Here is a 12,509-nt window from a genome sequence, read left to right on the forward strand (position 1 = left end):
ACGAGAACGGTTTAACTTCTCATAGAACTTTCATGCGTTATTAGCGCGGTGCAGTTCCTCCGTCTCTTCACGGTCTCGATCTTCCTGCTGGCGCTTGTTCCTCCGAAAAATCGAGTTTTGTCTGTTCCGCGCCCGTTTGTATCGTGCCTCGTTCGCCCTCGTGCGGTGTTGCAGCAATCTCGCCCATGCTGCATTCTTCTCTTCCAATAACTGCTCACATTCGCCGTCATACCAGTCGTTTCTCTGATCCGGAGCCACCGTGCCTAGTGCAGCGGCTGCGGTGCTTCCAATGGCGGATCGAATATCTCCCCAACCTGCGCCTAACTGCTCTTCCGTTGGGAGTGCCACTTCCAGCTACTGCGCGTTGTCTTGGGCTAGTCTACCGTCTTGAAGCCGCCCAATGTTTAGCCGCGGCGGACGACTCCGACTGGGTCGGCCTTCTGTCAACCTCACTCCCTGAGTGATAATTTCAGGTGTCTGTTTGCAGATTTGCCTTCATCCCTCTACAAAAAAAGGTTGTGACACATCTGATTACCCAATAGCGTTGCACTTGAGAGAGAAAGTGAAGGAAGGGTTGGCGTAAGGAAATGACGTTGAGGGAGCAGTTCCCGTCAGTCGGGTTCTAAAACCACGAAAGGTTCGTACAGGCACTACCCAGCTCCAGATTTCCGAGCCAAGTATTGAAACTTGGCATCCTATTCATAGCCGACCACGGCATTGACGCCAACGCCGTGCCTGGATTTTTGAGCCACGAACTAGTAGCGTACTATTGAAAGTAATACTCGAAGCCTTCTGAAGATGGTCTTGCCACGAGATATGTAGAAGACTTAGACAGTACCGATAAATAGCTCTGAGGAAGCGAGAATGTGACACCAGTACAAGATCTTGAGTAAAAATCCGTCGTATGGCCTTGCAAATTCATTAAATAAGCGGAATTATACACATGATGCTCGTTGGATTGCATCGATTTACCGGAGTACGGAATAGGGAGTGTTTTTTTATAGAGGGATGAAGGCAAATATGCATACAGACACCTGAAATTATCACTCAGGGAGTGGGGTTGGTGCGGAAGGCAGAAGGCCAGCCCGCCGGACCCACTAAACCCACCCAAGCAACAGAAGGTTACTTGAGTTACCCTCTCTACTAATACCCTGGTTCCCCCAGGAACTGCCTCTCAGCATTACTTCTGGGGGATAGGCAGTACTTAATGTACTCGCTCCTCTGGTGCCACGTAGCTCGAAACACTCCCCGCCTTCCCGAATGACCAGCCCGACTAACATCATGCTCGCAATCACGCAAGCTGCATCGTGTGATATCGTGCGGTAGGCAGATGTCACTTGAGACACATTAAGCGGTACGTGCTCTCCAGCTTCCGCAGGTAACTGGTTACCCCCAGAGCTCTCGCCCAGGACGGGCTGCCGTACCTAAGAATAGATACGGCAACGCCTGCCAGTAGCTTCGTCTACTGGCACACACCTTGGAACTGTTGGACATCATCCTCGATAATGCCGCAACAGCAGTCGAAGCCCTCTTGCACGCGTAGTCGACATGGCTGGCGAAGGTCAGCTTGTCGTCTATTACGACTCCGAGGAGCTTCAAACTCCGCTTTGATGCGATCGTGACTTCACCCACGTGAATCACTGCATGTTGAACCGACTTGTGGTTGTTGACGGTAACCACCTCCGTCTTATGTTGAGCGAGCTCAAGGCCTCTAGCGCTCATCCAATCCTCTACCGTTCTGATCGCGTGTGCTGCGGTCAGTTCTACCTCGTAAATTGACTCCCCGTAGACCTCCAAGGTTACGTCATCTGCGAAATCGACGATCTTAACACCAGGAGGGAACTTTAGCTTCAGAACCCCGTCATACATAAGGTTCCATAGTACCGGGCCCAGTATTAAACCTTGCGGAACTCCTGCGGTAATAGGTACGCTTCTCTGACCGGTATCGGCTTTCCAAAATCCGGTACGGGCCCACCGGCAGGCTTAGCCGGTGTAACGAGAGCGCGATGGCATCTTGAATGCGTGAATGCGTTCTTCACATCGAGTGTCACTAATTCACAGTTTCGAATACCTCGCCTTTTCTGTTGTATCGCAGCGTCCAACGTGGACTTACCCTTGCGAAAACCGAACTGGTTGTTAGACATGCCGTTCGTACCCTCTGAGTACGGGGTCAGCCTGTTGAGGATGATCCTCTCTGCAACTTGCCCGTCGTGTCTATAAGGCAGATTGGTCTATGCGCCGGCGGCTTCCCGGCCTTCGGCAACAACACCAGTTTCTGTCTTTTCCATCTTTCTTTTGCTGCCTTGAGAGCGCTGTTCGGAACTCCATCAGGCCCTGGAGATTTGTTCGTTACCAGGGATTTGACCACCGCGAGTAACTGTTCGTTCGTCACCGGAGCCACCATTTCGACCGCACCCATATTGCCTTGTGGTGCAGGAGGCCAGGGACTTGTGGCTCGAGACGGGAATCTTCTTCTTCTTCTTCTTATTGGCATTACATCCCCACACTGGGACAGAGCCGCCTCGCAGCTTAGTGTTCATTCAGCACTTCCACAGTTATTAACTGCGAGGTTTCTAAGCCAAGTTACCATTTTTGCATTCGTATATCATGAGGCTAACACGATGATACTTTTATGCCCAGGGAAGTCGAGACAATTTCCAATCCGAAAATTGCCTAGACCGGCACCGGGAATCGAACCCAGCCACCCTCTCAGCATGGTCTTGCTTTGTAGCCTCGCGTCTTACCGCACGGCTAAGGAGGGCCCCTTCGAGACGGGAATAGTACCTCGATAATCTTCGCCAACCTATCCGGGGACCGTTCAAAGGGTGAAGAGCTCCCTTTGGTATTGGCCATCACTATCCTGTAGGCGTCACCCCACGGATTCGCGTTGGCTCCTTCGCATAGATTGTCGAAACACGCTCTCTTACTGCTCTTAATGGCCTTGTTAAAGGCCAGTTTCGCATCTCGAAACACTTCACGGCGGTCTGCTATCCTCGGTGCGGGCACGTTGCATCCTTCGTCTAGCCTTGAGGCAGGTTGATCGAAGGACCGCAATCTCGGGCTCCACCAGTATACCGGGCGTTTGCCATTTTTCGGGGGGCAGCAGGGACTATGTCCAAGGGCTTGACGATCCCTCCCCAGGCCATCTGCGAGTTGTGGGGCTTGCCTAGGATGTGGTGGGGTTTGACAGTGGGCCCTGTTAAACCTCTATAAAAAGCTGCATGTATCCGCAAGTAGGTTCCACCAAAGCGACCGTGTGCCGCTCAAAGCGCACAAGCCCAAGTCCTGGTGTTAGGTGGGACGCTAAACAGCCCTGACACGACGGCCCTCCGACGAGACAGGAGGTTTGCGCAGGCCCAATAAGCCGCCTAGAAAACCAATCATTACGAACAATATAAGAGATAATGCGACTCGATATAATCGGCAAAGACCTAGGCGACGAATACAGGATCACGATTGGAAGCTTGGAACATGGAATTGCAAGTCGCTAGGTTTCGCAGGTTGCGACAGGATGATCTACGATGAATTACATCCCCGCAACTTCGACGTCGTGGCGCTGCAGGAGATTTGCTGGACAGGACAGAAAGTGTGGAAAAGCGGGCATCGAGCGGCTACCTTCTACCAAAGCAGTGGCACCACCAACGAGCTGGGAACCGGCTTCATAGTGCTGGGTAAGATGCGCCAACGCGTGATTGGGTGGCAGCCAATCAACGCAAGGATGTGCAAGCTGAGGATTAAAGGTCGTTTCTTCAACTATAGCATCATCAACGTGCACTGCCCACACGAAGGGAGACCCGACGACGAGAAAGAAGCGTTCTACGCACAGCTGGAGCAGACATACGATGGATGCCCACTGCGGGACGTTAAAATCGTCATCGGTGACATGAACGCACAGGTAGGAAGGGAGGAAATGTATAGACCGGTCATCGGACCGGATAGTCTGCACACCGTATCGAATGACAACGGCCAACGATGCATAAACTTCGCAGCCTCCCGCGGAATGGTAGTCCGAAGCACCTTCTTTCCCCGCAAAATATCCACAAGGCCACATGGAGATCACCTAACCAAGAAACGGAAAACCAAATCGACCACGTTCTAATCGACGGTAAATTCTTCTCCGACATCACGAACGTCCGCACTTACCGCAGTGCGAATATTGAATCCGACCACTACCTCGTTGCAGTATGCCTGCGCTCAAAACTCTCGACGGTGTACAACACGCGTCGAAGTCGGACGCCGCGGCTTAACATTGGGCGGCTACAAGACGGTAGACTAGCCCAAGAATACGCGCAGCAGCTGGTAGTGGCACTTCCAACGGAAGAGCAGCTAGGCGCAGCATCTCTTGAAGATGGCTGGAGAGATATTCGATCTGCCATTGGTAGCACCGCAACCGCTGCACTTGGCACGGTGCCCTCGGATCAGAGAAACGACTGGTATGACGGCGAATGCGAGCAGTTAGTGGAAGAGAAGAATGCAGCATGGGCGAGATTGCTACAACACCGCACGAGGGCGAACGAGGCACGATATAAACAGGCGCGGAACAGACAAAACTCGATTTTCCGGAGGAAAAAGCGCCAGCAGGAAGATCGAGACCGTGAAGAAACGGAGCAACTGTACCGCGCTAATAACACACGAAAGTTCTATGAGAAGTTAAACCGTTCACGTAAGGGCCACGTGCCACAGCCCGATATGTGTAAGGACATAAACAGGAACCTTCTTACGAACGAGCGTGAGGTGATCCAAAGGTGGCGGCAGCACTACGAAGAACACCTGAATGGTGATGTGGCAGACGAAGGTGGCGGTATGGTGATGAACCTGGGAGAACGCGCGCAGGACATAATTCTACCGGCTCCGGATCTCCAGGAAATCCAGGAGGAGATTGGCCGGCTCAAGAACAACAAAGCCCCTGGGGTTGACCAACTACCAGGAGAGCTATTTAAACACGGTGGTGAGGCACTGGCTAGAGCGCTGCACTGGGTCATTACCAAGATTTGGGAGGAGGAAGTTTTGCCGCAGGAGTGGATGGAAGTGTCGTGTCCCATCTACAAAAAGGGCGATAAGCTGGATTGTAGCAACTACCGCGCAATCACATTGCTGAACGCCGCCTACAAGGTACTCTCCCAAATTTTATGCCGTCGACTAGCACCAACTGCAAGGGAGTTCGTGGGGCAGTACCAGGCGGGTTTTATGGGCGAACGCTCCACCACGGACCAGGTGTTTGCCATTCGCCAAGTACTGCAGAAATGCCGCGAATACAACGTGCCCACACATCATCTATTCATCGACTTCAAAGCCGCATATGATACAATCGATCGGGACCAGCTATGGCAGCTAATGCACGAACACGGTTTTCCGGATAAACTGACACGGTTGATCAAAGCGACGATGGATCGGGTGATGTGCGTAGTTCGAGTTTCAGGGGCATTCTCGAGTCCCTTCGAAACCCGCAGAGGGTTACGGCAAGGTGATGGTCTTTCGTGTTTGCTATTCAACATCGCTTTGGAAGGTGTAATACGAAGAGCAGGGATTAACACGAGTGGTACAATTTTCAATAAGTCCGTCCAGCTATTTGGTTTCGCCGACGACATAGATATTATGGCACGTAACTTTGAGAAGATGGAGGAAGCCTACATCAGACTGAAGAGGGAAGCTAAGCGGATCGGACTAGTCATTAACACGTCGAAGACGAAGTACATGATAGGAAGAGGTTCAAGAGAAGACAATGTGAGCCACCCACCGCGAGTTTGCATCGGTGGTGACGAAATCGAGGTGGTAGAAGAATTTGTGTACTTGGGCTCACTGGTGACTGCCGAAAATGACACCAGCAGAGAAATTCGGAGACGCATAGTGGCTGGAAATCGTACGTACTTTGGACTCCGCAAGACGCTCCGATCGAATAGAGTTCGCCGCCGTACCAAACTGACTATCTACAAAACGCTATTTAGACCGGTAGTCCTCTACGGACACGAGACCTGGACGATGCTCGTGGAGGACCAACGCGCACTTGGAGTTTTCGAAAGGAAAGTGCTGCGTACCATCTATGGTGGGGTGCAGATGGCGGACGGTACGTGGAGGAGGCGAATGAACCACGAATTGCATCAGCTGTTGGGAGAACCATCCATCGTTCACACCGCGAAAATCGGACGACTGCGATGGCCCGGGCACGTAGCCAGAATGTCGGACAGTAACCCGGTGAAAATGGTTCTCGACAACGATCCGACGGCACAAGAAGGCGAGGTGCGCAGCGGGCAAGGTGGATCGATCAGGTGGAAGATGACTTGCGGACCCTCCGTAGACTGCGTGGTTGGCGACGTGTAGCCATGGACCGAGCCGAATGGAGAAGTCTCTTATATACCGCACAGGCCACTTCGGCCTTAGTCTGAATAAATAAATAAATAATTGCCATTTTTCGGCAGGGCTTTCCTCGGCATGGTGGCGTCACACGCGCGTTATAGGACAGCTACCAACGCATCCCCGCTTAGACCTTCCATGTTGGCTTCCAGTCCCAGGGCCGCGGGACCTCGGATGTTGCACGCCATAGTTGATCTTAAAGCGAATTGCTAGATGATCACTATGGGTGTAACCCTCGTTTACCCTCCAGTCCAAGTCTGGTGCCAGACCAGGACTGACAAACGTTACGTCAATCCATGAATCGACCCCGTTCCTTCTGAACGTGCTAGCGGAACCATCATTGACTAGCACTGCGTCGAGCTTCGCTAGCGCCTCTAGTAACGCTTGACCCCTTCGAAATAGGGAGTGGAATAAGGGAATAGGGAGTGTACGGAAGTTTAATCATCGGAATGCTAGATACTCTGGGCTGTACATTCGATATATGTGGCTGGGTTTCAGTCGGAACGCCTGCATTGGTGATCGTAAACAGGAGTGCTAAGAACCCATAATTGACTGAGTGTATTGTCGTCACAAACTGAAAATGAAACGTTCAACAAGATGGTCGTTCGATACAACCTAAGTCATCTATGTTTCCCAGATGGATGGAAATGTGATATACAAAATGATTTTTTCTCAATCTCTCTTGCACTTTTTTCTTTTATATATTAAATACAAGGTAAAAATAGTAAAAAGATCAACTTTTCTAAGAGCTAATTTAACAATTGTTTTTGATTTGCCTGTTTTTTATTACATCACTAGTACCTCCCAAGCGACACTTGCTTCTGTTCATGCCGAGTGTGTTTTGTTTGCTCAATGATTTTTTTAAGAATAAACCTAACACTAGAATACGAAAAGAATCATCTTAATTATCTAAGATTTTCCGAACTCACACGCACACTTTGCTTTGTTCATCTCTGTCTCGTCACTATTCACTTGTATGTGACATTCCTTCACATTAATATCTATTCTTGCCTTTGTCTAGATCAAACTTGAACATGAACATTGGATTATATTACTCATCTAACGATCACTACACTTGGCTCCAATTCGGAATGAACAAATCACTAGCAACTCGGCTTCCTCAAATCCACGCTTCCTGGTTTGATTATGCTCCTGCAAATATAGAAGCCGTTCGGATCCTATCCGTTTAAACACTGCTCAATCACAAGAATGCACGACCATCTGATCTAACAAATATAGTACGATTAGCCGATTTTTGTATATAACATACGGAAAGCCTACCCTTAACCATTATGCTTCGCTTGCTCAAAATCTTAACAGTCTTTGCCCAGCGAAACATTTTATCTTTCTCACTTTTTAGTTGTGAAAGCGGTTCCTGGTTATTATCTTGATGCTAGAAATTAAAAAACGTAAATCAAAATTATATGGTAACTCATAACACTATGCATGACAAAGGGGCATCGAAAAAAAACGACAAAAAACGCGAACCGATGATGTTTTTTTTTGTGCCGCAGGTTACTTTCACAGAACACAGTTCGATAGTACACCGTTGCTGAATAGGCTTCTTATGGGAACGCAGGACTGGAAGGGGGAGGGTGGTCTTCCATCTATGCCCGGCACCAGAGTCCGGGACACGAACGAACTTGCAAACCAATGTGGCTTAGCTTTTCAGGTTCTCCATGCCGCACTCGATCTCCTCGATGGCGCTGTCTTCCGTGCCGGAACCGGTCAGGTCCGACAGCTCGTCCAAACACTTTTGCCGCTTGCGGACGTTCCAGTGCAGGCACTCGGCCAACGAGTCAAACCAATCGGCTATCTGGTCTTGGGCGCATATACTTGGCACCGGGTAAATTGAGGTTGTTACGTGGAGGCTGCAGAGAAACGAAGAGGATAACGATTATACTGGTGATATCACAGGTTGGCAGTATATTTGTATGCTGGCATTAGACAGAGATTCTAATGCTAATGTGGTTGAAATTTTTTAGAGACATTTCCATAGGCAGGGAATACTGTACGCTCTGCTATCCAAATCGTTCCTGGGTAAACGTTAGGCAAATTCACACGGATTTTCGAATAAAAAATGAAAATTTTCTTTTTGGAGGGAAAACACATAGAATAATTTTATGGATGTGGGAACGATCGTTTTGCAGAGTACCAAACTCCATACAATATGAGTATTGCCGGAATGGGCGCGATGAGTAGTGGCCGCAAATAGATGTTTGGCGCTATTATGAAATTCAAGATGGCCGACTTCCGGTTTGATAAATCGACCGGAATAATAATATGGGTATTGCAGGAATAGGCTCGATGAGTAGTAGCCGGAAATCGATGTTTGTTGAGTTAAAAAACTTATGTTGTGAGTAATGAGTACAAGGAATTACATGAAGTGTGCAGCGAGAAGTGAGGAATGAGACATTTTGCTCATCTAATAATAGGAAATAGAAAGTGAATAGTGAAAAGTAATAAATGGGAAGTCTAAAGTGAGAAGTGAGAAGTAAGTATTGAGAAGTGAAAAGTGAGAAGATAGAAGTAATAAATTTGAGAAGTGAGAACTGTGAAGTGAGAAGTGGAAAGTGAGACATGAAAAGTGAAAAATGAGAAGTAAGAAGTGAGAAATGAAAAGTGAGAAAAGAAAAGTAAAAATGGGAAAGTAAATTGTGAAAATGAAAAGTGACAAATAAGAAGTATAAAATAAGAATTAAGAAGTGAGAAGTAAGAATTGAGAAGAGAAGAGTGAGAAGTGAGAAGTTAGAAGCGAGAAGTTTGATAAGTGATAACTGTGGAGTGAGGAGTGAGAAGTGAGAAATGAAAAGTGATAGTCAAAAGTGGGAAGTGAAAGTGAAAAATGAGAAGTGAAAAGTAAGAAGTCAGAAGTGAGAAGTAAGCAGTTATTGTAAGAAAGTAGAAAGTAGAAGCTATTGTCAGAAGTAAGAAAAATTGTGAAGTGAGATGTGAGAAATGAAAAGTGAGAAAAAAGAAGCAAAAAGTAAAAAGTAAAATGTAAAAAGTGAGAAGTGGAAAATTAGACTTTTTAACTTAATCTTTATTCCTTCTTATCATTCCTTCTCCTTCCTTCCTGCTTTACTTGAGAAAGTAGAACCTGCAAAGTGAGAAGTGAGTGCTGATTCTGAACATTCATGGACCGAAAGTTCCTCAAAGGATTTTTCCCGGAAGTTCCTCAAAGCAATTACTCCGGAAGTTTCTCCAAGAATTCATCCGGAAGTTCCTTCGGGAATTCCTCCAGAAGTCCCTTCGGAAATGCCTCCAGAAGTTCCTTCGGGAATTCCTCTGGAAGATCATTCAGTAATTCCTCCGGAAGTTCCTTCAGGAATTCCTTCGGAAACTCCTTAGGAAATTCCTCCTGAAGTTCCTTCGGCAATTCCTCCGGAAGTTCCTCCGGAAGCTCCTCCAGGAATTGCTCCGGAAGTTCCTCCGGAAGTTCCTCTATGAATTACTCCGGAAGTTCCTCCAGGATATCTTCCGGAAGTTCCTCGAGGAAATCTTCCCGAAGTTCCTCCAGGAGTTCCTCTAGGAATTCCTCCAGAAGTTTCTCCAGGAATTCCTCCGGAAGTTCCTCCAGGAATTCCTCCGGAAGTTCCTCCAGGAATTCCTCCGGAAGTTCCTCCAGGAATTCCCCCGGAAGTTCCTCCAGGAGTTCCTCCGGAAGTTCCTTCGGGAATCCCTCCGAAAGTTCCTTCGAGAATTCCTTCGGAAGTTCCTTCGGGAATTCCTCCAGAAGTCCCTTCGGGAATTCCTCCGGAAGTTCCTCCGGAAGCTCCTTCGGGAATTCCTCCGCAAGTTCCTTCGCGAATTCCTCCGGAAGTTCCTTCGAATTCCTCCGAAGTTCCTTCGAATTCCTCCGAAGTTCCTTCGCGAATTCCTCCGGAAGTTCCTTCAGAATTCCTCCGGAAGTTCCTTCGGGGATTCCTCCAGAAGTTCCTTCAAAAATTCCTCCGGAAGCTCCTTCGGAAATTCCTCCGAAAGTCCTTTGGGAATTCCTCCGGAAGTTCCTTTGGGAATTCCTCCGGAAGTTCCTTCGGCCATTCCTCCGGAAGTTCCTTCTGGGAATTCTTTCAGAAGTTCCTTCGAATTCCTCCGAAGTTCCTTCAGAATTCCTCCGAAGTTCCTTCTGAATTCCTCCGAAGTTCCTTCGGGAATTCCTCCGAAGTTCCTTCGTGAATTCCTCCGAAGTTCCTTCGTGAATTCCTCCGAAGTTCCTTCGAATTCCTCCGAAGTTCCTTTGGGAATTCTTTCAGAAGTCCCTTCGGGAATTCTTTCAGAAGTTCCTTCGAGAATTCCTCCGAAGTTCCTTCAATTCCCCTGAAGTTCCTTCTGAATTCCTCCGAAGTTCCTTCGAATTCCTCCGAAGTTCCTTCAGAATTCCTCCGGAAGTTCCTTCAGGAATTCCTCCGGAAGTTCCTTCGGGAATTCCTCCGGAAGTTCCTCCAGGAATTCCTCCGGAAGTTCCTCCAGGAATTCCTCCGGAAGTTCCTCCAGGAATTCCTTCGGAAGTTCCTCCAGGAGTTCCTCCGGAAGTTTCTCCAGGAGTTCCTCCGGAAGTTCCTCCAGGAGTTCCTCCGGAAGTTCCTTCGGGAATCCCTCCGAAAGTTCCTTCGAGAATTCCTCCAGAAGTTCCTTCGGGAATTCCTCCAGAAATCCCTTCAGGAATTCCTCCGGAAGTTCCTTCGGAAATTCCTTCGGGAATTCCTCCGGAAGTTCCTTCGGGAATTCCTCCGGAAGTTCCTTCGGGAATTCCTCCGGAAGTTCCTTCGGGAATTCCTCTGGAAGTTCCTTCGGGAATTCCTCTGAAGTTCCTTCGAATTCCTCCGAAGTTCCTTCAGGAATTCCTCCGGAAGTTCCTTCGAATTCCTCAGGAAGTTCCTTCTGGAATTCCTCCTGAAGTTCCTTCGAATTCCTCCGAAGTTCCTTCGAATTCCTCCGGAAGTTCCTTCGAATTCCTCCGAAGTTCCTTCGGGAATTCCTCCGGAAGTTCCTTCGGGAATTCCTCCGAAGTTCCTTCGAATTCCTCCGAAGCTCCTTCGAATTCCTCCGAAGTTCCTTCGAATTCCTCCGGAAGTTCCTTCAAAATTCCTCCGGAAGTTCCTTCGAATTCCTCCGGAAGTTTCTTCGAATTCCTCCGGAAGTTCCTTTGGAAATTCCTCCGGAAGTTCCTTCGAATTCCTCCGAAGTTCCTTCGCATTCCTCCGAAGTTCTTCGGGAATTCCTCCGGAATTTCCTTTGAATTCCTCCGGAAGTTCCTTCGGGAATTCTTCCAGGAGTTCCTTCGGGAAGTCCTCCAGAAGTTTCTTCGGGAATTCTTTCAGAAGTTCCTTCGGGAATTCCTCCGGAAGTTCCTTCGGGAATTCCTCCAGAAGTTTCTTCGGGAATTCCTCCAGAAGTTTCTTCGGGAATTCCTCCGGAAGTTCCTTCGGGAATTCCTCCGGAAGTTCCTTCGGGAATTCCTCGGGAATTCCTCCGGAAGTTCCTTCGGGAATTCCTCCGGAAGTTCCTTCGGGAATTCCTCCGGAAGTTCCTTCGAATTCCTCCGGAAGTTCCTTCGAATTCCTCCGGAAGTTCCTTCGAATTCCTCCGGAAGTTCCTTCGAGAATTCCTCCGGAAGTTCGTTCAGGAATTCCTCCCGAAGTTCCTTCTGGAATTCCTCCGGAAGTTCCTTCGGGAATTCCTCCGGAAGTTCCTTCAAATTCCTCCGAAGTTCCTTCGGGAATTCCTCCGAAGTTCCTTCAGAATTCCTCCGAAAGTTCCTCCAGGAATTCCTCCCGAAGTTCCTCCAGGAATTCCTCCGGAAGTACCTCCAAGAGTTCCTACAGGAGTTCATCCGGAAGTTTCTCCAGGAGTTCCTCCGGAAGTTCCTCCAGGAGTTCCTCCGGAAGTTCCTTCGGGAATCCCTCCGAAAGTTCCCTCGAGAATTCCTCCGGAAGTTCCTTCGGGAATTCCTCCAGAAGTCCCTTCAGGAATTCCTCCGGAAGTTCCTTCGGGAATTCCTTCGGGAATTCCTCCGGAAGTTCCTTCGGGAATTCCTCCGGAAGTTCATTCGGGAATTCCTCCGGAAGTTCCTTCGGGAATTCCTCTGGAAGTTCCTTCAGGAATTCCTCCGGAAGTTCATTCGGGAATTCCTCCGGAAGTTCCTTCGGGAATTC

General features: G+C 48.7%; 1 protein-coding gene across 2 annotated transcripts in view; it reads right to left on the reverse strand.

Moving 5' to 3' along the window:
• Positions 1–7,112: 7,112 nt before the first annotated feature.
• The window catches only part of LOC134223166 (NAD kinase-like), a 107,367-nt gene continuing 101,970 nt past the window's right edge, over positions 7,113–12,509 (reverse strand). For both annotated transcript variants that reach the window (XM_062702303.1, XM_062702304.1), the window contains one exon: positions 7,113–8,222. In XM_062702303.1, the coding sequence (XP_062558287.1) occupies positions 8,012–8,222 (211 nt within the window). In that variant the 3' untranslated portion in view covers positions 7,113–8,011. The remainder of the gene's footprint in view (positions 8,223–12,509) is intronic.

Source organism: Armigeres subalbatus, chromosome 3, assembly GCF_024139115.2.
Source record: "Armigeres subalbatus isolate Guangzhou_Male chromosome 3, GZ_Asu_2, whole genome shotgun sequence".
Taxonomy (NCBI): domain Eukaryota; kingdom Metazoa; phylum Arthropoda; class Insecta; order Diptera; family Culicidae; genus Armigeres; species Armigeres subalbatus.